Source organism: Mustela nivalis (assembly GCF_964662115.1).
Source record: "Mustela nivalis genome assembly, chromosome: X".
In the NCBI taxonomy this organism is placed as follows: domain Eukaryota; kingdom Metazoa; phylum Chordata; class Mammalia; order Carnivora; family Mustelidae; genus Mustela; species Mustela nivalis.
This window is the reverse complement of record NC_139040.1, coordinates 12,365,564-12,393,177: the sequence shown is the minus strand read 5'-3', so window position 1 is coordinate 12,393,177 and position 27,614 is coordinate 12,365,564. Positions and strand designations below refer to the sequence as shown.

Sequence of the window (27,614 nt, the reverse complement as noted above, 5' to 3'; positions counted from 1 at the left end):
AAAAAAAAACAGCTTTTTAGCCTTAATGATTTTTGATGGAAACTTTCTAGGAAATAGTACATGAGTCCTTGAGTTCTTTAACCAAGGATACACGACATCACTGTCTCTCCCTCTAATAATTTAGTGGTACCATCAGGAATGTGAATGATGTGATAAAAACTGATGATCCACTCCAGGGCTGATAACATCTGGGTAACTCTATTCTTTCTTAAAATGGCTGTAGCCTGTTGATCTCTGTCTCTGCTCTCTGCCACATGTCAGTTTTTGCTACAAGTGACTTCCCCGACCCTAAGCCACTGTCTTATTTTAAAGACTCTACAGGACTTGGACTTGCTGAGTGAGTCAACTACATGAGATTTGTGGCGGGTTAATTGTTCTTCAGAAGCCTTAGAAGTATCTTCCAGGGATCCTGGCTGAATTTGGACTTTTGAGCCCGCAAAATGTCTGAACTCCAAGCAAACGCAGCATTACTTGGTAACAAGTAGAACCCAAAGTGAAGCATGAGATCTGCCAGCTAAAAAGCATTTGCACAAAACATTACAAACACGCGTGGAAAGGAACAAACATTTACGGACTATTTCCTAGATACTGTGCAGGCACAGCTGTAGGGACTTAACGGGAATCACTGTATCCAATCTTCCCAGCAATTTGGCAAGCTAGAGCATACTTATCCTCATTTTGCATATAGGAAAACCGAGGCTCAGAAAGGTTTAGCAACCGGGCCAAGGTCCCATACCTAGTTAAGTGATAAAACAGGGCCAAGCCCATGGTGTGCCAGCGTTATGCTCCCTCTTTAAGACCATGCTTTGATTCATTCTATCTGAATGTACTGTTATTTTAATACTATAATTAAGACTGATAATGCTGCGTGCTTCTTTACTCATCAGATACGTATGCATCCCTTACTCCTAACAGGTTTCTGAAATTCAAGTTTGGAAAGTTTCAAAACATAAATTTATACTTGTAAATGCCTTGCCAAAGGATTGCGCAAATTGACTCGAAGAACGTGTGCATTTTGGAATTCTGTTCACTAGCTAGTAATCTCACTAAGAAAATGTACAGAGCCACAGCCTCCTACTTTTCCCCTAAGATATGTAAATGAATAAGTCCCCATAGAGAAAGTTAGGGTATCATGAGTGGAAACGGAAACCAAAAGACCCCGTAAGACTGTGGAATTTGGTCTTCAGCCTGTTTCCTTCTCAAAAACAGAGGTTGTGGCTGTACACCGTGCTAACTAGGCCACTCACTAGCCTGCTCATAATGGTATACAACACGTGAGATGCTAACCATGCCACGCTTCATTCGAAATACTTCCCAAGTATTATTTTATGTTTATGTGACCTCTACAATGCTCTAGAGCATTCTGTTATTATACCCATTCTATAGATAGGAAATGGAGTTCCTTATGGGGTAACGGAGTTACTCCAGGTTATATGTAACCAACAGAAACTGACAGAGTTGGGATTAAAAGGCAGGGAGTGTCTATCAGTGCCTATACTGCCTCTTGGAGATCTATGTTCTTGTCCTTATTTACCATCAAGAAGACACAAGGAAAATGTAGGGCCCTATGGTTATGATGAGGCTACTCTCTGCAGATACCAGAATGTCCTGGACAACTGAGAAGGAGACTTGAATCAATCCACAAATGAACAGATGTCCTTTTTTGAGCCTGGCACATGGACCATTAGGACCTGTCTTTTGTCCATGCTTCATACTTACAGGAATGTAATTAGTTATGAAAGGAATCTTCTTTTGTAGAAAGGCGCAATTATTTAAGTTTATTGAGGTAGGGTGCGGGAAAGAGAAGCTGGGACTTATAGATATTTTACAGAAATTAATTCCGAACTCAAGCCAAGACTTGAGAAACTGCTCATACACCTGGGGATAGGCCAGAACTGCAATTAGACACAATGCAGCAGCAGCTTTTTCTTTTAGATTAAATAGGCTTCCGAACGTACAATATTGGTTTAGTGAACTAAAAATATGGTTTAAGCCTCCATACCAATTCTGCAACCACAGCAATAAAGCCAGTTTTGAATTAATTAGTGGTATTTACTTTTAAGTTGCTCTGATTTTGTCTCCAAGTCTTCTTTCCTGGTAGAAAAATATGAAAGAGGAATTTCAAGCCAGAATTAAAAATCAACACTTTTAATTAAAATGCATGCATGTTTATTAAATAGAGAGTTACGAATATGCTGACATATTTAGGTTAGTATTTTTAAATCACACCATACAAAACAGTTGACTGGTTAGATTCAGCTACACGATTTCAAGTTCTTATTTAGCATCACTTTGCTACACCTTCACTCATTCTCTGACTCATCAAACATCCAGGTGATTGCCAAGTGAGCAGGAAGGTAAGTGCTAGTGTTACGTAATTATTTGCAGATTTAATATTCATTTGCACACATAAGCATTTAATCAGATTGTAGCTCACTGCCTAACGGTATCAAAAAGAGTTTGGAAAAACATCTGCATTTAACTAATAACTACATGCCCGGCAGCTCTAAGCCCTACACACCCATTTTGGTTTTTAATCCTCAAAGCAACCCTAACAGAAGCGTATTATCTCTATCTTCATTTCTTAGATAAGTAAGGTTAGTATCTTGCCCAGGAAGCAAAGGTAGTGTTCTGTAGACTCTACTGTCAGAATATGTGCTTCTAACAACTACATGAAACAACTTGGAAGCATATTAAAATGCTAAAACGAAACAACCGCATCAAAATTCCAAGCTTTAATCTTTCTATTCTACTATTCCGTTTGCTCCCTTTCTTTTCTTAAAACATGTTAAAAATGAAATTATCTATATTTTTTAAAGTTTATTTATTTGTTTTTAGTCATCTCTACACCCAATGGGGGGCTCGAACTTATGACCCGAGATCAAGAGTTGCACGCACTTCCAACTGAGCCAGCCAGGTGCCTCTCCTTTTCTTTGTTTCAACTTTCCGTTCTGTTTACAATGGGTGAGCCCCTGTATTAGTGAGCAAGGAGTCCAAATGTTTCTACAAACCCCAGAGCATGGGCCAGTGCAAGACCAGGTCATTTGTGTTCCTTATTTTTGGTGCTGCTAAAAAAGGCTGCCACGCACACAGGCTACAGGCATCTCTTCTCCCTATGGAAGAAATATACTTTTTGCCCTTCCCTCCTTGGGAGGAACCACTGCAAGACACACTCAGGGAAAGGATATGCTGTTAGGTTCTCTGAATTTTATACTCCACTCTCATTATTTAAAAATATATTTTAGGGCGCCTGGGTGGCTCAGTGGGTTAAGCCGCTGCCTTCGGCTCAGGTCATGATCTCAGGGTCCTGGGATCGAGTCCCGCATCGGGCTCTCTGCTCAGCAGGGAGCCTGCTTCCTCCTCTCTCTCTGTCTGCCTCTCTGCCTACTTGTGATCTCTGTCAAATAAATAAATAAAATCTTTTTAAAAAAATTTAAAAAAATATAAAAATATAAAAATATATATTTTAGGAGCCCCTGGCTGACTCATCGGAACAGCGTGTGACTCTTGATCTCAAGGTCATGAGTTTGAGCCCCACGTTGGAGGTAGAGATTACTTTAAATAAGAAAGTAAAAACAAAAATAGATTTTATAGGGGTGCTTGCCTGGTTTATTCAGAAGCACATGCAACTCTTGATCTCAGGGCCATAAGTTCAAGCCCCACGTTGGGTGTGGGCCTACTTAGAAAACATATATATATATATATATATATATATAATGTACAGAACATAGCATAATGTATAGAGATGTTGAACACTATGTAGTACAGCTGAAACTAAAGTTAACTTGTGTCAACTACACTCAAATAAAAAAGTTAAAAATATATATATTTTATACAGAAGCTGTATGTTTCTAGCATCACATATATAAGTACGTAAGTTAGACTTAGTGGCACTTACCACATAAAATCAATTTCTCAATGAACACTGATGTTTACCACTTTAAAGACACCTGATACACAGAGATCCAAACTTCTTTATAAAGGTAACTGAGGAAGCCTTACTACTTAGCTTTACTATAATTAATTCTTTGCAACCACATTAAGAGATGAAAAAGGAATACATATACACAACTTGGGACAAAGCAGATTTTTCTGGAAAGCAAGCTGGAGAGATTCATTCTCTCAACGACGTAAATGGATCCGTGAACATCAGGAGCGCTGTACTCTACACGGAGCTCCGTGTTTGGTGTTGGGGATACGAGTATGACCTGCGCACAGTCCCTGCCCCTACAGAGTGGACAGTCTAGCAAGAGAGACGGAAAATGGACAATTGTACGAAGGTCGTGAAGACACACAGCCGGCCTTGTCCCCACACAGCTGGCCTTGTCCCCACACAGCACGGCTGCTCAACGGAACTGGGTGCTGAGCAGGAGAGCCAGGGCAGAAAAGCTTCCGGGAAGGAAGTGGACTAGGGACAGGAAATCTGCTGGAGGCAAAGCAACCAGCAAAGGGGCAAGGGACAGGGAAGGACACAGCGTCCCAGAGAGAGACCAGCCCTGTAAAGTCCAACAGGCCAGAGAAACAGGGGCATGCGAAAGGGAAAGTGGGGAGACAGGGAGACCACTGCAGTTGTCACAGCAACCGGCGACAGGAGCTTGGGTTAAGGAAGTGGCAGCGAGGACATAGCAGTGGGGATGGAAAGAAGTGGGTTTTGTGACTGATGAAAGGCGGGGCCATGAGTGCAAAGGCTGGGGCGAGCGGGGCCATCACAGTACTGTTCCTGGAAGGGAGGCCCAGGGGAAGGGGGGAGGTGTGCGGGAGAGGCCACCAGGCAGAGCCCGAGTTGCCCAGAGGAAATTCAAGGAGGCAAATTGTAAAGGCAGGTCTGAAGCTTACAAGGAAGATGCAGCCTGGAGCTACAGGTTTTGGAGCTCCAAGCACAGTTTACCCCTCACAATGCTTTGCTAACTTCCCTCTGTATTAATTCAGGGGTTAAGCGACTCTTGATTTTGGCTCAGGTCATGATCTCAGGATCGTGCCCTCAGCAGGGAGTCGGCTGGAGAGTCTTGCGGGCTGCCCCTCCCCCCACTCATACTCCTTCCTACTCTCTCCCTCTCTCAAATAAACAAAATCTTCCAAAACTTAATTCAACAAATATTGATTGTGTCCTGCTAGTTGCCAGGCACTGCGCTAGGTGCAGGATTCTGTTTGATGCAAATTAGTAAAAAGAAACAAACAAAAACAAACAAAACCAGTTTGACTTATCGTATGAAAGATGAACACAATTTGATTTGACCAAATCCTATATATTTGGCTTAGCAATTAAAAGTCTTGAAGAGTTATTTAGTCCTGACTATTATAAGCCCCATTTCTCACAGAGCAATGAGGTAAAAATAAATACGGTAGCATAAATGATGCTTTGGTTTAATTTAGAAACCATGATAAATAACGAGTAAAATCATTTATCCATCCATATCATTCAGGCTGCTGTCTTTTTCCACATAAATGCATTAGGCAGTCTTAAACTGAAGAAAATTCAAGCTACTCCCCACAAATAGTTGTACTGTGGATGACACAAGATTCTCTAAAACGAAAGAAAGCTTGATTGGTTTTAACGCTGCCAATTGTTTTTCTTGATTGCTTTTGACGAGTGGTCATATGATGAGATTGAGTTTAGAAGCATAAGCTACTTTTCAGGGAGTCATTTTCCGAGGTAAGTTTCACGCTGAGAATATGGATGATTATTATGGAAGAAAACGGAGAACGTTAACTGTGGGCGAAATTCCAGGACGAACTGCTGCTGGTTTTAGATGTCAAACTGGTTTTTCACATGGACACAAACTCAGAAAATGTACTGAAGAAAAGTAATAAAGATGGGTACCTTTGGAAAAAAGTTTACATGCTTGAAAGAAAGAGTATCCAACTCCCACTGCAGAAAAAAAGTGTAATGCCATTAAATAAGAATATTGGAAAGAAAAAAATAAAATCAAATGTACTTTCAGCAACTAACGCTTTCAGCGGAGCTGAGTTCTCCAAGGACTACAGAGCAAGAAACCTTAGTCAGTGGTCTGGTCTAGTTTACTCAGTACTTCTCACACTCTGTAAGGCTTTTTTCTCTTTGTCTTCACAACAACCCACTTCAGTCAGTAGGCATTATTGTTCCTATTTTCAAACAGCAAAACTAGGCTAAAAGACGAGAAGTGAACCGGCCCAGGTCACACAGCCGGACATCTGACTGAGGTCTGTCTTCTGCTAAGGAATATAAACCTATCCATTTCTATGTCCACTGCTGGTGGTTTGTAGCCCCTAACTGGTTTCTTGGGTTGCTTTAGTCTTTTGCCCTATATCTTCTTTGTCAATTTTCTTCACTTGGAGCATTGCTCATAGTTTTATTTGTGAGTATATTTTTATATTTAATAACTCTTAACTACATAACTTTTAGCTTTGGTTTTCATAGATCCACATGGGGACTGGCCAAGGTTTTGATGCTCCTTCCCATACATTAATGAGGTCTCTGAGCCTTCAGATCAGACAGACCAAATTTAGTCCCATGTTCACCCATTCAACTAACTAAGGGCCCCAAAGGCCAAATTACTCTCCCCTAAGAGGCCCCGGCTCCAGAGGCAGCTCAAGGGAAACTTTGGGCAACAGAATCATCTTACTTCCAGACTAGCTCCCCGCCACAGTCAGGAAAGCTATTCCATCCTACAGAACGTAGAAAGGAAATGGGTACCACATGGTTAAAACTAGTCTACAAAGATTAAAATAAGAAGATCAACTCTAACAGTTTAATGACTAGCAAAATTACTCTGTTTACCAGCACTTACTTAGAAAAGGCAATCCCTTCTATTGCCTAAGCTGTTCCCTTACTAGAAGCTAATAAGAACCAAGTAATAATCTATCCACATAAGTAGTAAATATGTGTGTGCGTACACACACGCGTGCCCACATGTACCAGACCAGATTCATATGCTTTCACTTCATTAGTACCATGTTTGACTGTTGTACAATAATCTCGACCACGACTCCTGCCTCGTGCAACAGAGTACAAACGTGACCAAAGACACTTATATACAATTTCAACTTATCGGGACTGAAGAATGCATTCAGTATCTACATCAAGAGTGACACACCACAGCAGGAAGAGAAGAGTGAACGTAGGATACTTTACCATGTTTAGGTGAGAACGATGCTCTAGATCTCATCAGATTGTCAGAAGCAGGTACCACAAACTCAACTGGCTTCACGTTCTTGTCTGTCAGGTTCCTGAAACCGGCTTGTTGGTTCTCAAATGCACTTCGGATATGTTCGAGCTTGAGTTGGACGGTTTGCATCTGAACCTGTGGTTGCGCGAGACTTCTATGAAATATTTTCTGAATTGGGGTCACAACAAATCTTAGAACATGGCTCAGACCCAGATGGTCAGAGAATCAACTTAGAGTTGAAAACATAACTAAAAAAAAAAAACTTGGAAAGCAACAGAAAACAAATGAAGATCTCAAACAAAACCACTCAAAGAAACTGATCGAGTGGTCATGACATAGGTCTCTGTCTACAGCGCTGGAAGGAGCGAGGGCTGGAAGAGGTGGCACGTGGAGCACAAGAAAGGCACCCGCTAAAGCAGTGTCAGAGCACTGTGTGATGTGTTATCCTGCCCCAGACATCCTACAGTTCTCGGTGCGTTCTAAAAAGCTCCTCCTAGACCCTCCTAGATGATCTGAGGCAGTTAGGGATTAGCTCGGTTGCTTCCAGAAAAGTCACTTGGTTATTGTTGTGGCCACGTTTCTGCTTTTCTGGGACGTCCCCTAAGATCTGCAGCTAAGCATGGTTCTGGATATTGTTCCAAACTTAAGAGTCAACCACACCTTTTGGCGACAGATAGCATGACAAAAATCTCTTAGCACCACTGTCGTGAGGGGGCCTCGTGAGTGTGGCCCTGCAGGAACCCGGAGGTCTCTACCTTGTTCATGGCAACATCTGGTTGCACCCTACCCCCCAGGAAGCCCCGGAGCATTTCTTTACCCCTTCATGCTCAAACTCAGCAGGAAAGCCAGATCTGTGTCCACACAGCACCTGTTGCTAGTAAGTGCAGCAGGAAAACAAGCTATTTGGAGTAGAATGCTCTTAACAAGGGCCCAGTGTTGCCCTAGGACAACCTTAGCCCCTTCTCTAAGGATGCACAAACAAGGTATGTGAGAACTCCTAATAGGGGAGAAGAGTTAGAGGAGAATGGCATCACAGCTCATTCTTCACGTTATAGCAAGCGTAAAGCCTTGAGATGCTTTTCTTTTTCAAGTCTATGTAGTCAGTTAATTTTTAAGTCATCTCTGCACCCAACATGGGGCTCAAACTGGTGACGCCGAGATCAAGAGTCACAGGCTCCGCCGACTGAGCCCATGGAGAGCTTCAAGGCTTTGGACCCTCCCACGCTTCACAGTGGTACTAATATCACGCCTCATCCTTAAAAGAAGCACGTAACTGCGATTTGACATAAAGTCAGGAGTGAAACTCTTGCCAACGCTACTGGAATTACAGCTTAAAAAAAAAAATCTGTTCATTTGAAAAAAAAAAAAAACCAGCCACTTACCTTGAGTTCAGGAGATAAAATTACATCAAATTCATACTGTAGGGTATCAGGGTCATAATTTATAAAGGGCAAAGCCATCTCAAGAAAATTCTCGATGTCTCGGAGGGCTTTCTGAGCATCTTCTTTAGACTGAAACTTATCGATTTCCTGGTTAGCTAGAAGGCATTCTCCTTCATCACAGCACTGGCGAGCCTGATGAGCAAATCACACACAGACACACACACACACACACACACGCACACGCACACACAAAACATGAATGAATACATAGAAATACGTTTGTCTTTTAGGAGTGTTTACCAGTCCTGGCTTCTGTGAATCAGAGTTGTTTTCAGAGCTGTTAAAAATAAAGATATCTGGGTTCTGCCCCCAGAAATTCCGATTCAGCAGCTCCGGGCCCTACGCCAGGCGCTGGGATTTCTGCAGCACCCCACAGGTAATTCTGAAGACACACAGCCGAGGCTGGGAAGCACTGTACTTATTTCATAATGAGGAACTCATTCTGCAGTAAAGGGTCCGACGGACCTCACAACACTGACGCTTCAGCCGCACGATCCTGTCCCCAAGTCAGTAAGTGAAACATGGAACGCGTCGGCAAACATAAAGTGTAACATAAATGGGTGGTGATAGCCAAGGACAAGGACACAAGCCTCCTTGCCGAAGAGGGAGATGTACAGATTCAAGTGTTCGTGTTCAGATACGACGTCTGCGAATGATAGCCTCATTCTACATTCCACTTCCGAGGCCAGCTCTTCTCTTCTCTGGCTAACTCTGAAAGGGGTCAGACCTCTAGCTTCCTGTCACTGTTTAATTTCTTACTGCGGTACCTATGGCGCGTGGAAGGAGTTTCTGGCTTTAGCAAAATGCCTCTAGGGCTCTGCAAAGTGTGCTAAGTGCAAACTACCACCAGAAGAGAGGAGTCACAGATGCACCCAAAATAGAAAGGAAGCCATCACGACCGCGATCTCAATACTCGGGACAGAAGCCAAAATCCCTACCATACTCCACTTGCCATGAACAAAGCAAAGGTACATGCGTTAAATGAACATCATCGAAGCCAATCCTTCAACGTCTCACAAGTTTAATTCCAAAGCTCTCTCAGACAGACCTTTACCCCATAACCATTAAGAAAAAAAAAAATGTTCTCAGGCCTTGTGACACTACCTGCTGTAGGAGCTTATGCATTTTGAAGATCCTGCTGAGCTGTATCCTTCTGGCTTTGATCTCGTTAACCAAAATATCAGAGAGGTACCGGAGCTCGTTGCACCTCTGGCAGATCAAATCAAGGGCATAATGGTGATTTGCAGCAAGTCTGTGTCCGTGTAGTATCACAAAGCGGGCCTTCGCTAACAGATCCTAATTTTGAGAAGGAAGTAAAAACAACAACGGTACGACAGCTGTTCAAAAACAGGAAGCACAAGAAAGTAATTGAGAAGCAAACTGGTTTAGCAGGGCAGAGAGGGTGCCAGAAATACAATTGTATGTCACACCTCTGCAGGCTCTAAAAAAGATTCCGGTTGCGTCATTAGCTACAGCAGTGACGCCATCAGGAACCCACGTGGTTCTGGCCCCAGAGCCTGCTCGAGTGTGGATAAGCTTTTGCCTTGCCTGATACGGGCAGATTTAGAACAGAAGCGCATATACTCGGTGACGTACCCGGGGCCAAATGCAAGTTAATGGGTTTCGTACCGTCTGGGCCTTGGCAATCTCCTTAGTCATCATCTGCCTCATTACTGTACACACCTGAAGTGAACACCGCAGGGTCTCCAAGTCTGCAGGGATCCTAGGGGCCTCCACTCGGTCAACGACCGGCATCCCCCCTCCCCTCCTGGCCCCCCACTTGCTCCCAACCTGGCGACTGAAATAGGAGGTGTTGAGGAAATAACTGTGAAGGGAAAACAAGAAAACTAAAGCCCTAACGAGGAAGTGCCCAGCCCACCTAGCTGGAGGGAAGCCCACGGTTAAAGCAGGGAGTTGGGGGGGCGGGGGTGTGGTGTGTGTGTGTGTGTGTGTGTGTGTGTGTGTGGTTTTTAATGGGTATAGTTTCAGATTTGCAAAATGAAAAACTTCTGGCTATCTGTTGCACAACAATGCGACTCTGGTTAACACCACTGAGCTGTATACCGGAAAATGTGGAAGACAGAGGGCACTTGGGTTGCTCAGTGGGGGAAGGCCGGACTCCTGATTTCGGCTCCGGTCCTGATCTCAGGGTCCCGAGACTGAGCCCCACGTCGGGTTCTGTGCCGAGCGTGGAGCCTGCCTGAGATGCTTTCTTTCCCTCTGCCCCTCTCTACCTCACTCATGCTCACTCTCTTTCTCCCTCCCTCTTTCTCGTTCTCAAATAAAATTTTATTTAAGTGGTTGTGATAGTAAATTTCATTTTATGTGAGGTTTTCTTTTACCGCAAAACTAAAAAAAAAAAACAAAAATAACACTCCAAACCGCCCTTATTTCCAAGCCAATTTGCCTTCTTTTTTTTTAAGATTTTATTTATTTATTTATTTGATAGACAGAGATCACAAGCAGGCAGAGAGGCAGGCAGAGAGAGAGAGGAGGAAGCAGGTTCCCCGCTGAGCAGAGAGCCCAATGTGGGGCTTGATCCCAGGACCCTGGGATCATGACAGGAGCTGAAGGCAGAGGCTTTACCCACTAAACCACCCAGCTGCCTCTTGCCTTCTCTTTCAACCATGCCACAGGGATTTATCAATTGCCACGCAGTCACAGCAACCTATAAGCATAATTCTAGAACTGGTCACTGCAGCTGCTGCCTCACAAATTCCAATTTTAGACGCTTACAGTATACCCACAAATCTACTTGTTTGCTGGGAATGCACCTTTAAAAACACCTACGACAGAAGAGCAAAACTAGTTTGTTAACTATGAAAGCCTTGAGTCCAAGCCTTTAAGACCAGCAAAATGAAAACTGTTGGCTCTTTTGATTATTTATTATATGATCATCTATCCCAGGTACTGTGCTAAGTGTTTTACCCACAACATCTAAAAGAATCCTCACAATCATTCTGCAAAGTCAATCACTTTATCCCCAATGTATAGATGCAGACACCAAGGCTGAGAAAAGTTAATCAATGTACCCAAGGTCACAAGGCAAGTAAGACTAAGCAGACTCATCTGTCTGAATGGCTGTCTGCTTCAACTGCACAGCCGTACGATGGAGAGTTAAGGAATTACGCTCATGTCTATTTCCATCATTTCCAGTACCAAATAGCATTCTTTTTTAAAGATTTTATTATTTATTTGAGAGAGAGAACACACAAGCAAGGGGAGAAGCAGAGAGAGAGGGAGAAGCAGGCTCCCCACCGAGCAAAGAGCCTGACGCACCACTTGATCCCAGAACCCTGATATCATGACCTGAGTCGAAGGCAGATGCTTAACACACTGAGCCACCCAGGCACCCCTCAAGTAGCATTGTTGATGGGCATTTTTTTTCTAGCTTCTTCAAAATCATTTACACCTTTGTTCCTAATGACAGGTCTGAAACCATTCATATCATCATCTCAGAGGCCACCTATGACAAGCACAGGACACGTCTGCAGTGTCACATCTGGCTCACCTTGATCAGAAAAGAATATAGAACAGTATTATAAACTAATTATACAGACTACTGAGATGAAAGGTGGCCCATAAGGGCTGATATTACGCAAAACCATCAAAATGTAACTATTAGAATAGTGAACATCTCAGTTGGGATCTTACCTGCGAATTTTCATCTAAGTTTTCCAACTTCTTTATTTTTTGTTTTACTTGACCTAGGTTCCCGGTTACATCTGCCAACTCTGCTTGCTGGTTCAATAGAAGTTCAACTTCACTCACAAGCTATAAATAGGAAAAAAATAATACAAGTCTTAAAAGCATACAAGGTATTAAGCATTTTCCCTTAATCCAGTTTTGTAGGAAATGCTAGTACAGCAACATGGAAAAACGGCATGTGTGGAGAACACTTTGTTATTTTATTTTCAGAAACTGCTATACTCTATTAAAATCTAACCTCCTGGATCTCGGGGTGTGCTCATGAGATAGAAGATATCACTATGTACACAGGCAGATATATGCGGACATGTACCAAAGTGTATGCATGTGTATTTACTTGCATATTATATTCCCAAGCTTTGTGGTCAGTGGTCCTGGGAACAAAGACCCTCCAGTAGTAATGAACACAGCTGGAACCTAGAAAAAGAACCCAGGGCTCCTCAGCCAGATGGATGATTCCAGGACTAAGGCAGAGTACGTATGAAATGAACTTGGAATATCTCTTTATCCCAGAAAGTAAGGAAGGGATGACAATAAAAGAAGTCTGGCCATGTCACAAGGACACAGTAGTCAGTCTGAAACACCAAAATCGTGAAGAACAAAGAATGACAAACCATCACAAAACTGGGAAGTCACGAACCCTCAAATCAGATACACAAAGAAACGGGGAGAGGGAGAACCCTGGCCCCCAGCGGCACGTCTGTGGGAACTGGGGAATACGGAGGGCAGAGTGAAATGGGAAAATCAGCATTCTGCAACCATCATAGTAAGGACGGGCAGAAGCAAGAATCATTCATCGATGCTAAACCCACCCAGAACTTTTGATAAGCAGCAAAAAGGTTATATGACCTTACATTTTCTCCCCACCCACTTCTTACTAGTTACAAACAGAAGGAGAGTAATGATACCATGGAGAACTTCTACAGCACCCCAACAGGGTGATCGGAGCGCACATCAACAAGGAGGGGCAGGAGGACCCCACTTACCACTGAATGGAAGAACACGTCACTTACATAGTACGCGTGCTGGTCACACAAAGATTAATCTAATCGTGAGAAAATGTCAGACAAATGGGAGACGAAGAACATTTTATGTGAAAAAGAACTGTACTCTTCAAAAATGGCGGTGTCATAAAAGACAAGAAAGGCAATGGAAATCTTCTGGATTAAAGGGGACTAGACATGACAACTTATACAGTACCTGACCCTCTAAGGCTGCATCCTGTACTGGAGGGGGAAGAGATGATAGAAATGACATCATTGAATCAATCATTAAAACTGGAATACCAACAGTAGGTCATGTAAAATACTGCATCCTTTAAATGTCCGGAATTTGATCATTGGACTGTGGCTATGCAAGAGGATATTCCTATCCTGTATATTCAAGAATATTTCAAGTTTGAGAATATGTAAACTCTTCTGGATGGCTGGAATTTACAAACAAGATTTTTTTGAAGTTAAGCTTCTACCTATAGAACCTTTTTGCAGGTGACCATGAGATACAGATCATGTCAGTGAAATTCAAATCCAAGACCAAGGACGACAACACTGATTAGCAAGGCAACAAGGATTTAAAGAAACAATAGAACTATAGGGCAAGAATTTTCTCTGGGTGGCAAATTAACAAGGAAGTAGAGGCACAATGGGTGTGCTTGGGAAGGAGTTATTTTTTCGTGTGTTTGGTTGAGGAGAAAGACCCAAATATCCGGAAGGCCCAAGAGCAACCTGGCCTATTCTTTCCTTAAGGAAGGTTTCATAGAGAGCACCACATTCCAAAATCTGCTGGCATCACAGGAGGGAAAGGGCTGGAGGCACCTGATGCCGTGTTCAGAACAGATGAAATACCGAGCGAGTGTGAAAGTCGTGTGGGGGAAACAGGCTGACCCCATTCAAGAGAGAAAAGTAGGGAGCTTTCCTCGGACCTCCCGGTAAAGTACTATGAGAGAGACTGAGGAGCCTGACCCCAAGGGATGCATTTTCCAGAAGCATCCGACAAGAAGGTACTTCTTTGTGACCTTTACCAAAATGTATAATTAGACACAGTTTCACTTCGTGCATTAGGCTTGTCATAGAAATAAATTATTGGAGCTGAAAAATTTTCTGTTATATCATGTTAAATATGGTCAGTATAGGTATATGGTATTAAAAAAAAAATCAAGAAGGAAGTAGGTATTATTTCCTTGGAAAGCGGAAAGGAAATTTCAGGCTGAAAGCATTTTATATGTAAAATAAATTACAATAATAAACATCAGGGTGAACAGCAACTTAGTCCTGTCTTACATGTTAGAACTCACGTGCTTGCTCATAGGACATTAGTAAGCAAGAAAGACAACTCGGAGAGGCGGGTGGGGGATGGGAGTCACTGGGGGGATGGGCATCAAGGAGAGCATGTGATGGAATGAGCCCTGGGCATCATAGGCAAGTGACAAATCACTAAATTCTACCCCGAAACTAATAATATGCTATATGTTAATTAAACTGAATTTAAATAATTTTTTTTAAAAGAAAGACATCCTGGCAGGGTTCACTCACATCTGCCCCCTCTTCATCTCTCTCTGGGTATAAAGGGGCATCTTGTGAGATTATATTTCTGATGATCAAGGAGTGAGAATCTCTGGCATATTGGAAAAAAAATGTGGAAAGGAGTGTTTTTACTGACCTCTTGAAAATCCTGCTCGAACTTCCATAGTTGCAAATACTGCTGCATTTTTAGTTGGTGTTTCTCCCAAAATCCATCAAAAGCGATCTCCATATCATGTACTTGAGTCAGCAACCTTAACAAAGCGAAGTCATTAGAAGCCCTTCTCGTCTTGTAGGTATGTACATAAGCCCAGTCTGGACATTAAGAATCAGAGGCAAAGTCAGAGGCTGTGACACTCGGTCCACGAATAGACCATCGATGTCCACAGAACCTCGTGTACAAGCAAACTATTCTCTGGGAGACAACCTCTGATTCCCAGAGGTCCAGGAATATTTTCATGCCTAACAGATGGCAGCGAAATGCAGAATTCCCTTTCAGAGGGATAAAATAAGAAACTCCAAACCAAAAGGAGAGTACTCACTTGTTAACAGTCTGCCAGTCCCCATTCATGTGGTGACGGTGTTCGAGCCTTGAACCGACGGGGTCTTCGGCGCTGGGCACTTCCAGACTTGTGAGGAGGATTTTCCCCTCTTTGGTTACTGCTGTAATATCGTTCTGTAAAAAGGCACAGTAGGATGTAGTAGCCTAATCGGAATGACCTAAAGAGAAGGAAGCATACACCTACAGCACGCAGAAGACAAACGGCCGTTCTAGAACAGCCTCTACTGAGGACATCAGTGCCACGGAATTCAAAACCCATGAGGATCTCCAAGAAGCCTCTGGCTGCTGAGACGGAAGCTGCAATCACTGTTTCTACAAGATCTTTACGGGCAGAAGTACTTCGTGCTCCACTTGTCGCTTCCTTCTCTTACTGGTAGAAATCTCTAGTTTATTCTGTTCTACGAATATTTTCAATGTGCTCCAACAAAGCAGGAATAGCACAGTACACTCCAGTGGAGTCCAGGGCCTTTCCTACTAATCCATAATCATGACCAAGTGCTGACCGCCCTAAGTAGGACGTTACTGCACGTTTGGGTTAATTAATTCATCATGAAGCATATGCTTCTTTTTTTGTAAAGATTTTATTTATTTGTTTGACAAGAGAGAGAGATCACAAGTAGGCAGAGAGGCAGGCAGAGAAAGAGGGGGAAGCAGGCTCCCCACTGAGCAGAGAGCCCAATGTGGGGCTCGATCCCAGGACCCTGAGATCATGACCTGAGCCAAAGGCAGAGGCCTTAACCTACTGAGCCACCCAGGCGCCCCACATATGCTTCTTTCTATTCAGAAGGTCTTAACCTTGGTGGGTAGATTTTTCAGGCATCTAAGAGTGATCTGTGACCTCCTCCAGGAGATCCAAGGGTCCTCTGAAACGTTAAGCAAAAAATCCAGGCATACGTGTGTTTGTCTGGGAACAGGTTTTGTGACACCAGCTGCCACAAGTGAGAACACAGGAAGTGCACACGTTTACGAAGCACCAGCTCCGTGCTGAGCTGTCGTGCACACACCGCATACTCCATTTCGTCCTCACAGCGACCCTACAACGTGCACAAGCTTCGTCAGCACCAGCCTCGTTGTGCTCGTAAGTTAACGCCACCTCGGAGAGAGGAGAAGCCAATTCTCTGATCACGCAACTCAGGAGGGACAGAGCTACCTTTCCTTGAACAGTTTTACGTTTAGACTACGATTCAAAATTTCAGTTTCTCTCCTCTTCTTAATTTAAAAATGTCACCTCAAAAAAAAATTAAAAATTAAATAAAAATGTCACCTCGACACAGAGCGTCTACTGGGAGGGCCCCCCCAGCCAGCCTACTGTCCTAGGAAGGATGTGAATTATTGCGTAGGTGCTTCTTTAGATCAATCGTTTTCTTTTTTTCGTCTTCAGATCATTCTTCAACTTTCTGGGGAAGGTGAATCTCAGAGCACTTGGTGATTGAATGGTGACTCGGAATCCTTCAAAAGCCAACACTCCAGACAGCTACGCAGGAGGGCAAAATAAGCTTGCCATCTAAGGTCTATAGCACGAAACATCAAGAACTAGGACTCTGGGGGCTCCTGTTATCAAAGCACACAACTCTTGGTTTCGGGGTCATCGGTTCAAGCCCCACGCTGGGCATGGAGCCTGCTTAAAAAAACAAACAAACTAGTACTCTATGGAAAAGAAAGCTTGTAACCAATTTGGTGATGTTTGCCTTGGTCACAGGTCTCCTGCCTCCTCCTCTGCTTCTCCTTCTCCATTTCACGTTGCTCCTGTGGTGGATACTGAACTAGAACACCTGTCTGCCTTTTGATTCGCCAGCTTGCCAGATGATAGGGCCTTTTGATGAGACAAAGAATACACGATAATGAAGGTGATCCTAGGTTTCTATTTCTGGGGCACTTAAAAACCATCCTATGAACAAATAAAGCACTTCACAGGAGAAGGCACTATTTGCAAAGGGGACCGTTGCATTCAACACACCCAGGACATTCTCGCTACCCACCAATCAGCATGAAATAGACAGGCACTGAACACCTCTCTAGGAAAAGAAAGACCACGGAGAACGTTCGTTTGTTGACTCTACCAGACATACCTTTAACATGTGATACCTTTCAGCACGAACTGCAAGGATTTCTTCTATTGAAGGAATGTCATCTGGTAGTTCTGTCTCTGCCAGTTCAGTTCCAAAGGACTGTAACATCTGAGCCATTTCTTTCACTGTGAGAGCAAAATTTTCTATAGCCTGCAAAGAGCCAATGAACCTTTTAATTCCATGGAAACGGCCATGGACCAGTAACTGTATTTACTTTTATTTAGCTCTGACAATGCACATATACGATGACCTCTCCTCTGCTAAGAAAAGGTGACGTTGCCCTTGGCAATCAAATCCAATTTTGCATCTGAGCCTCTATGAAACTAATGCAAGGTGAAGAGTTTTCTCGAATGCCTTTTATCCAAACATCTGTACTTATTTCTTGAACATCATCGAAAACAAATTTCTTTTTTTAAGTTTCTTTTTTCTAGTCATCTCTACACCCAACGTGGGGCTCAAACTCATGACCCTGAGATTACGACCCTCAAACTCCTCCAACTGAACCAGCGAGGCATCACTGAAAATTTCTTAAAGATGCCATGTACTGAGAAATTTGTTTTCTGCCTTGGTTTAGGCCTATCCTATTAAACTCTGCAAGTGTAAAACGGCTTTCTATGAACTCTACTTCTGAGAGATGAGAACATCAAAGCCACTTGATGTTCTTTATTATAACTTATGAGCAAGCATTAGCATTCCAAACACAGCAATGGACAAAGGTGATGGGGGAACAAAATGGTCACGACAATTCATTCAGGCAGAAGACTTGAAACTGTGATCCCAAAGGCCCTGTTGCCCTAAAATGTCAAGGAAGGTTGTATGGTTGATTGTTTCCAAAATCAATTACTCAGGAAAAAAAGGGGGGGCAGCATGTAGAGACCATATAAAGGTTATGTTTCCCATGCAGCTCAAGGTAATCTGCTCTTTCATTTAAAGTCTCATGGGTTATTAAAGGCTAGACACCACTAATTTTGACAATACACTTTTCATATGAGTGAACAGAACTGCTGAATGACAAATAAAGATGAACATAGAATCCTGATTTAATTCAATATCACTTCCTTCAGAAGGGTTCCCTAATCTCGGGGATGTGGAGTAAAGAGCCTTACGCTATAAACTCACACCTTGAGGCACGGGGCCCTTGCCTATTTGTAAATCTCTCGGACAGAAGGCATCTCTGCTATCATTCTAACAGCCTCAGAAGCATCACTCGAACGAGAGGAATACTACTACTCACACTTCTTGAGGGCTGCTTCTCTCATTTGATCTTCCCAGTAGCCCTAGGAGCTAAAGTACTATTATTCCCACTTTATAGTTGGGAAAACCAAGACACAGCGGATATATAACTCGTGCCAGGTTATATAGCTAAAACTCAGCAGTGCTAAAATTTGAACCCAAACCCTTTGTTTCTTCAAGTTACTACAAGGCCACCAGGAGGGGGTGGGCGGAGCATGATCGCCTTACTCCCTAGGCCCCTCCTTCAATGGCCATCCTCAGTGACTCTGCAGCATTCCTAAATATTTCCTCTGAAAGAAAATCGAGATGTTGAATTATATGTTTTTCAAAAATAGGCGCCCCAGATACCTGTTTTTCCCAAAGAGGAAAAAAAATTCTCGAACTAGATTTAAAGGTGAATACGAACTATAGGCTCTACAGTAAGGGCGAAGACAACATACATTTCTGAAGATGATCCATTCACTGTGGCAGTACTGCAAGGTGCCGCCTAACTCAGGGGTTAACTGCTTGTCATCAATGTATGTCAGCAAATCACTAACTGAGCTCAGCATAACCACCTATATAAATAAGCAAGAAAGATACCGTTAACTGCCCTTCGTGGCATCCCTCCATTCAACTGTACAATGAACTTCAGCATTCATCAGCACAAAGTTATCTTATATAAATGGTTCTAACAGTCCTCTCCTGTACCCCCCCCACACACACATGTACGCACTACCTTCTTTAGGTAGTAACCATTTTCATTTACGAAACATTTCTCTGTAAAGCAAAACTGATCTCCATAGAAACCCAAATACCTAATTCTCCTTGATCTAATATTTTGTACTGTTAATGGCCAACCTTCTGAAAGAATGTTACGCCTACACCAAAGTAAAAGGGCTTCAATGCGGTAAGTTAGAACTTAGGAGGAGGGACTGTTCTTTGCAAAAGTATCACAATTTATGAGGGCTCTATTCCTTACCCTGTAAACGTATAAAAATAGCTTTTAAAAAAAGATCATGGTACTATGAACTAGCTCAGGATGTAAGTTCATGGGAGTCAAATACATAAAACACACACGCAATTTTTTTTCTAAAAATAAAATGTCCTTATTTTATACACACGCACGCATACATACACACACACACATATATATAACATATGTGACAAAGATATTTTTCAAAAGGAATTGCTCATTATAAACTGATTAGACTATTCCTTTATTTTAACAACAAAAGCAAGACTTTTAGGCATTTCAAATTTATAGTTTGGGAAGACAAATTCTATCTTTCTCTTCTAAATGCTTTGTGAGCACAGGTAAAACATCAACAGCATGGTACAAATTCTTTATGAGAATTAAAGAGAGAAAAAACATTTAAATAAAATACTCTTACTGGTAATTTGAGCATGAAGTCTTCCTGGCTAAATCGAAATCCAATGTCTGTGAAAGTTCGTTGAAGAAAACTGGTAGGACGCAGAACCAAAACCAAGTGCAAGTTCCCAGGAAAAGAAACCTGCAGAAAGAAAAAACTGTCAAAACATCCACTCAAGTGAGCACGTAGCAGAAAATATGTAATGAAAGGAACTGACTTTGAAAGTAATAAAGGCCACTAAAAGGACAAAACTTTAAAAAAGGATATTGATACAATCTACAAACATGGAAATGAAAATAAAACTAGTGTAAGGTCATCAGATCAGACCCTCGCAACATCCACAGTCTGGAATTTTCTCACACTACAGTAAATCCCAAGTTACAGAGAATTCTACTCTTGAACTTCATTTTATTTTTTTTAAAGATTTTATTTATTTATTTGACAGAGACACAGTGAGAGAGGGAACACAAGGAGAGAGAGTGGGAGAGGGAGAAACAGGCTCCCTGCTGGGCAGGAAGCCCGAAGCAAGGCTCGATCCCAGGACCCTGGGATCATGACCTGAGCTGAAAGCAGAGGCTTAAACCACTGAGCCACCCTTGAACTTCATTTTAAAGTTAGTCATTTGCACTTGAATTGCATTTATTCTCTGGGAAACAGAATTGAAAGGCAGGATCCTGGGATAACCCTGCAAACCAAAAGGAGCTTCAATACTGTGTACCTGCACTAAAAAAAAAAAGGAAGCAACCTGTGCTGTGGAATCTTATTTCTAGTTTCACCCAAGCAACACTCACTGAGTATCATCTCCATGTCCACTCCCTGAAGTTAAGTGCATGATTGTCACGCACCATTAGCATTCAGTGCGCCCAAATTAATAAGATGTAGTCCCCACCCAGCTTGCAAGAAAATGACAGTCTACCAGTGCATACATCAATAACTGTCACTCTATAACCCAAGTTAGTAAGTGAGATGAAGGAAATATAGAATACTATGCAACAGGAAGTGATAGTACAGGGCATCCTAGACCTAGGAAGGTCAAAACAATCTCTCTGAAGCATAAAAAGGAATTAATTGGGTCAGAATGTCATTCTGGAGCACTAATGTTTCTAGAATACTAAGATGCATTAGGCGGCCAAGACATAATTACTACAAGACCAGGAGGGCACTATGTAAAATTAGTGAGATTTAAAATAGTATGGTCCAATATTCATATGGGCCAATATTCATATTCAATATACATCAAATGCCTACTAGGTCAAGTAACTTGTAACTTTATCATAGTACCTCTTGGTAATAATCCTGAGAAGTAGGTCCCAGTCAAGAAAGGTGGAGGAAAATGATGCCAGGGAGTGTGGCAATGGGAAGTGGTTCTAGAAAGATGGACAGGAGCCAGATTAGGAAAGACCTTGGGTTCTTCCCTGGAGGCAAGGGAAGACTCTAAGAGGTTTTAGGCAACAGAGCAATATAGTCAGATCTGCATTTTGGAAGGATCGCTCTGGCTTTAGGAAAGGACAGGACTTGGACAAGAGTGGAAACAGCCTGATGAGCTAGGAGGCCGGCCCAGTAATGCAGATCAGGGCTGATGAGTTTCTGAAACGCAGGAACAGCTGCAGTAATTAGTGGAGGATTTAGGAGGTACAATATGTAAGACACGATGACAGACTGTGTCTGATACGAGAGACTGCACCAGTCAATAACCAATCGCTCGAGTAATGGGGTGCATGGCAAGACCCTTGCTGACATGGGGAACACAGGAGAAGCAAGGGTTTTTTTTTAAACTTAAAAATTTTTTTTTTTTTAAGTAATCTCTACACCCAACACAGGGCTCAAACCCATGACCGTGAGATCAACAGTCACATGCTCTTCCAACTGAACCAGTCTGGTGCTCCAGAAGAAGTGGGTTTTAAGAAGGGGGACAAGAGACTGATTCCCCAATCCTGCACACATGGGGCTGGAAGGGTCAGCAGCACATCCAGGTGATGGCCGTCACAGAGACATGTGGCCAAGTCCAGAGGGAAAGAAGGCTGGACTGGAAATGTTGAGTCATCGGCCCCCAAACAATGGATTAAAGCAGAACAGGGACAAACATGAGCCATCGTTCAGGCAGGCTGGAATATTCATAACGGAACAGAACTATGAAACAAACACTAGTAAGCTACAAAGTGGAGACGGGGGTTACATAAGAACTCTGCACTTCCTGTGCTTGATTTGCTGTGACCCTAAACCTGCTTTAGAAACGAAAGTCTAGTAACAAAAAGAGTAACTTTCACTGAGGTGTAAGACCTAGACTTTCGGGAAAGACACATTTAAAACTGGAGATTTGTGGGAAGCGCCTGGGTGGCTCAGTCAGTTAAGCCTCGGACTCTTGATTTCAGCTCAGGGTATGATCTCAGGGTCTTCGGACTGAGCCCCACGTTCGACTGAGCCCCACGTTCGGCTCCATGCTCAGCAGGGGGTCTGCTTCTCTCCTTCTCCCTCTCTCTCTGCCCCTCCTCCCACTCTCTCTCTAAAATAAATATATAAATCTTTTTTTTAAAAAACTAGGGATTTTTTTTTTCCCTCTCATAAACAAGAGGGGGGGCACCCAGGTGACTCAGTAGGATAAGCATCTGACTCTTAATTTTGGCTCCGGTCATGGTCTCAGAGTCCTGGGATCCAGCCCGAAGTCGGGCTCTATAGAGTCTACTTGGGATTCTCTCTCCTTCTTCCTCTGCCCCTCTAACTTGTGTGCTCGCTCTCTCTCTCTCTCTCTCTCTCTATTTCTCTGTCTCTCTCTCTCTCGATCTCAAATAAAACCTTTAAAAAATTTTTTTAAATTTTCAATTTCAAGGGCGCCTGGCTGGCTCAGTCGATAGAGCATGGGACTCTTTATCTCCGGGCTGTGAGTTCAAGCCCCATGATCGGTATAGAGATTACTTAAAAATAAAATATTTCAGGCACCTGGGTGGCTCAGTGGGTTAAAGTCTCTGCCTTCAGCTCAGGTCATGATCCCAGGGTCCTGGGATCGAGCCCCACATCGGGCTCTCTGCTCGGCAGGGAACCTGCTTCCCCCACCCCCTCTGCCTGCCTCTCTGCCCACTTGTGATCTCTGTCTGTCAAATAATAAATAAAATCTTAAAATAAAATAAAATAAAATCTTTCAGGGCACCTGGGTGGCTCAGTCAGTGAAGCATCTGCCTTTGGCTCAGGCCATGATCCCGGAGTCCCAGGACCAAGACCTGCATCAGGCTCCCTGCTCAGCGGGGAGTCCACTTCTCCCTCTGCCCCTCACCCCACTTGCGTTCTCTTTCTCTCAAATAAATAAAATCTTAAAAAAAAAATAAAATCTTTAAGTCCAATTTGAGAGGGTCATAAATCCAGAGTTAAGTGGCAGTGAGAACTAGAGCAGGGAAGAGGACTGAGTGTGAGACTCACGAATAGGTGAAAGAAAAGAGGTTAAAATTAAATCAATGAATTACTCAGATTACAAATAGACACAAATGGGGATGGCTGTCCAATCATGACTCCCCCAGACGGCCACGTGAGTGCTACCCTCTCCCTTCGTGAGAAACGTCTCGTCCTCTGCTGTACGCTGAATGGTTACATCCTCCAAAACTCACGGGGAAACCCCGCCCTCAATGTGAGGGACTTAGCAGGTGAGGCACTGGGGAGGTGATTAGGTCACGAGGGCGGAGCCCTCACGAGAGGATTAGTGCCCTCATAAAAGAGACCCCAGAGAGACCCTCTCGCCCCTTCTGCCACGTAAAGAGGCAGAGAAAAGATAGCCATATATGAACCAGAAACCAGGCCCTCACCAGACACCGCAACTGCCAGCGCCCTGATCTTGGACTTCCAGCCTCCAGAACCGTAAGAAATAAACACCTGTTGTTTATGGGCGCCTGGGTGGCTCAGTGGGTTAAGCGTCTGACTTCGGCTCAGGTCATGATCCCAGAGTCCTGGGATCGAGCCCTGCACTGGGCTCTCTGCTCAGCAGGGAATCTGCTTCTCCCTCTGCCTGCTGCTCCCCCCACTTATGCGCTCTCTAGCGCTCTCGCTCGCTCTCTCTCTGTCCCTGACAAATAAATAAATAAAATCTTTAAAAAAAAAAAAAAACCAACCTGTTGTTTATAAGCCAGGCACGATATTCTGTTGTCACAGTCCAAACACAGTCTCTTCCTAGTGTTAATACGGGTCCAAATGAGAACTCTCTCTTTCTTCAAGACCTCGCCCTCCCAACACACCCTGATTAGTAGTGGATGAAGAGCTGATGTCAGGAGGACCCAAGCCCTGCCCTGGGTTCTTCAAGCTAGCATTGCCGGACAAAAGCTTAGAGGGTGCAGTTCAAGACCCACTTGCGGCCACGAGCCCTGCGGCTGGAGGAGGCTTATGTCAAAGAACAGAGCTAACGTGAGAGAGAACTGGAAGGAGACAGAGTCCCAGAAGGATGTGTAGTCTACCCTACAGCATGTACATGATGTGCATTTTACTTTATGCTAAACAGGGTACATACTTCCTACAGTTACTGTAGGAATTAAAATAAATAATGAATATAAAGGCATTCTATAAACCCTAAAATAAAATACTCAAATAATGAATCATGGCACACTACATCCAAAACCAATAAAGTACTTTAGGGTGACTAACATAACCTAATAAAAAAATAAAGAGATCGTTTTTAAATTTTACCAAGGATTCTTGGACCTAAAGGCAAGTGGGTTTAGGTAGAAAACTTGTGGGTTATCGATAAAGGCTTGCTGAGGGGGAGGCTGGCAGAAACTTGCGAGAACTCTGGACCTATTTTTAGACTGACAGCGGAGTCTGCTTCTACCCCATTCTCTTTAGGAGTGAAGCCTTTCCTTCTTTTTTTTTTTTTAAGATTTTATTTATTTTTTATTTGACAGAGATCACAAGTAGGCAAAGAGAGAGAGGAGGAAGCAGGCTCCCCACTGAGCAGAGCGCCCGGTATGGGGCTCGATCCCAGGACCCCGGGATCATGACCTGAGCCGAAGGCAGAGGCTTTAACCCACTGAGCCACCCAGGCGCCCCAAAGCCTTTCCTTCTTCTTCAAATAGACACATTCCCAGAATCATTATTATACTTACCAGGCTTGACCCAGCTTGCCTTTTTACTTTTTTTCCTCTTAAATGAAATTGAAAGCACCCTACCTTTGCCAGCACTTCAAGCAAAATCTGCTTTATTCTGTCTTGGACTCTAGGTGGACCTGGTCTCATCATCCTTGTCTCTCTGACTTTTTCCTTAATGTCATACTCTCTGGTCTCACATAGATGAGATGCAAGGCCCTCGGGCTAAGCGAATGAAAGCCTGGAATACTGGCCCACCTCCCAAGCCGTCAGGGGCTGCAGAGTGAAAATCAGGATGAGGACACTATTAGAAACACAGAAGGCGGGACGCCTGGGTGGCTCAGTTGGTTAAGCGGCTGCCTTCGGCTCAGGTCATGATCCCAGAGTCCTGGGATCGAGTCCCACATCGGGCTCCTTGCTTGGCGGGGAGCCTGCTTCTCCCTCTGACTCTGCCTGCCACTCTGTCTGCCTGTGCTTGCTTTCGCTTCTCTCTCTATGACAAATAAATAAATAAAATCTTTAAAAAAAAAAAAAAAAAAAGAAACACAGAAGGCCACGTGGCAGCTCTCTGGCTGAGGTAAGGCCCCGGTCTTCAGCCTGCCATTCCTCGGAGAGCAAGGCTGTCCCGCAGCTAGGTCCAAGGACAAGGAATTACACAGGAGACAACAAAGCTGAGAGGAGAGAAAACTAGAACCAGTGCGCAGAATCCATAGGAAAACAAGTACAGGCAGGGTTTGGGGATATCCGTCTGCTGATAAATCAGGGATTTTATGTTAGCTAATTTTTTTCATATTTCATTTTATTTACTGTTTATAAGTTTTATTTATTCATCTATTTTTAAGTCATCTCTTACACCCAACATGGGACTCAAATTGACAACCCTGATATCAAGAGTAACACACTCTTCTGACTGAGCCAGACACACACCCCTGTTAGCTATTTATTAAATCAGTTATTGCCTATAGGGCGCCTGGGTGGCTCAGTTAAGCGTCTGCCTTCAGCTCAGGTCATGATCTTAGGGTCCTGGGATCGAGCCCAGGCTTGATCACTTCAGGCTCCACGCTCAACAGGGAATCTCTTCTCCCTCTCCCTTGGTGCTCTCTCTCTGTCGCCCTCAAATCAATAAATAAAATCTAAAAAAAAAAATCAGTTACTCCCTGTATTTGAAAAAGTGGTTTATCCCAAACACTGACACCTGTAAAAAAAAAAAAAAAATCCTCTAAAGATAATTCTATATTCTAATTAAATCATTCTTAAGTAAAACTTCCTGATTATTTTATCATACATTCTCCTTCCTTAATTCCTTCAAAATGCTTAGTGATTTGCTCGTCACAAAAAGCCCACAAAATTAGCATTTTTAAAGAAAATGCATTATCAAGGAGGAAAACTTCAGCTAGTGCTTGTATAATTACATTTACAATGTTTTTCATTATACGGTAATTTTAGAATCTTTATTTTGCTACCATGTGGATCCTCCTAGAACACATGGGCTTTGTTAAACTAATAGCTACTCTCAAATTTAATAGCCATTTGGAGCAATAAATACCTTGTAGGCCAGAGCTTTATAACCACCAAACAGCTGGGTGGCCCTCAAACAACCCCATCTGATTGGTCAGTCATGTTTTTTTAGAAAATGAAATCCTACAGTTCAGACCCTGTATTTCCATCCCTCGCGCCCATCAGGTCCCGCATGCAAACCAGACGTACTGGATTTTTTGATCCCCGTTCCTGTTTACTTATCCTGAACCTAAAGAGGTGCTTGCCACACTGTGTAGTTAGAGCAAATCCATAACCTCACATGAACGACTACTTTCCTTAGCTTTTTTTAGCAAAAAAAAAAAAAAAAAAAGTGTGTGTGTGTGTATAGATACAGCACACGGAATACAGAAAATGATCCTATGTGGTGTTATACGGTGACAGATGGGAGCTATGCTTGTGGAAAGCACAGCATAGCCCAAAGAAGTGTCCAATCGCTATGCTGTGCATCTGAAACTAACATAATACTGTGTGTCAACTAGACTCAAATACAAAATTTTGTAAAGTTGTTTTTTCAAGGGACGCCTGGGTGGCTCAGTCAGTGAAGTGTTTGCCTTCGGCTCAGGTCTCGATCCCAGATCGAGCCCCATATCCGAGCCCCACATCCGAGCTCCCTGCTCAGCAAGAAAACCTGCTTCTCCCTCTGCCTGCTGCTCTCCCTACTTGTGCTCTCTGACAAATAAGTAAAATCTTTTTTTAAAAAGTTGTGTTTTTTATGATTTTGCTTTTAAATAATCTCTATATCCACCATGGGGTCCAGACTCACAACTCTTGAGATCGAGACTCCGATGCTCTTCCAACTGAGCCAGCCAGGTGCCCCAAATACAGAATTTTTCAAATACACACATTCATTTATACTCAGGACCTCTCAAGGCCTTATGGTAGGAGAGAGGAGACTGGCTGGGTAACCATGGGTAAGAATATAGCTTTCTACTGAAAGCACTATTATAAGAATTATGATCATCATGAGTATTATTATGACATTGCGCTA

At 43.1% G+C, this 27,614-nt stretch overlaps 1 protein-coding gene across 10 annotated transcripts in view; it reads right to left on the bottom strand.

Moving 5' to 3' along the window:
* The window catches only part of MCF2 (MCF.2 cell line derived transforming sequence), a 103,486-nt gene that overhangs the window by 30,078 nt on the left and 45,794 nt on the right, over window positions 1–27,614 (bottom strand). For 5 of the 10 annotated variants that reach the window (XM_082717576.1, XM_082717567.1, XM_082717569.1 and 2 more), the window contains 11 exons: window positions 20,052–20,171; window positions 19,119–19,235; window positions 17,446–17,595; window positions 15,357–15,490; window positions 14,954–15,068; window positions 12,242–12,361; window positions 9,692–9,883; window positions 8,528–8,719; window positions 7,112–7,280; window positions 5,822–5,869; window positions 2,057–2,094 (listed from right to left, as the gene is read on the bottom strand). In XM_082717576.1, the coding sequence (XP_082573702.1) occupies window positions 2,057–2,094; window positions 5,822–5,869; window positions 7,112–7,280; window positions 8,528–8,719; window positions 9,692–9,883; window positions 12,242–12,361; window positions 14,954–15,068; window positions 15,357–15,490; window positions 17,446–17,595; window positions 19,119–19,235; window positions 20,052–20,171 (1,395 nt within the window). The remainder of the gene's footprint in view (window positions 1–2,056; window positions 2,095–5,821; window positions 5,870–7,111; window positions 7,281–8,527; window positions 8,720–9,691; window positions 9,884–12,241; window positions 12,362–14,953; window positions 15,069–15,356; window positions 15,491–17,445; window positions 17,596–19,118; window positions 19,236–20,051; window positions 20,172–27,614) is intronic. The other 5 variants (XM_082717570.1, XM_082717573.1, XM_082717568.1 and 2 more) reach the window with 3 other exon arrangements.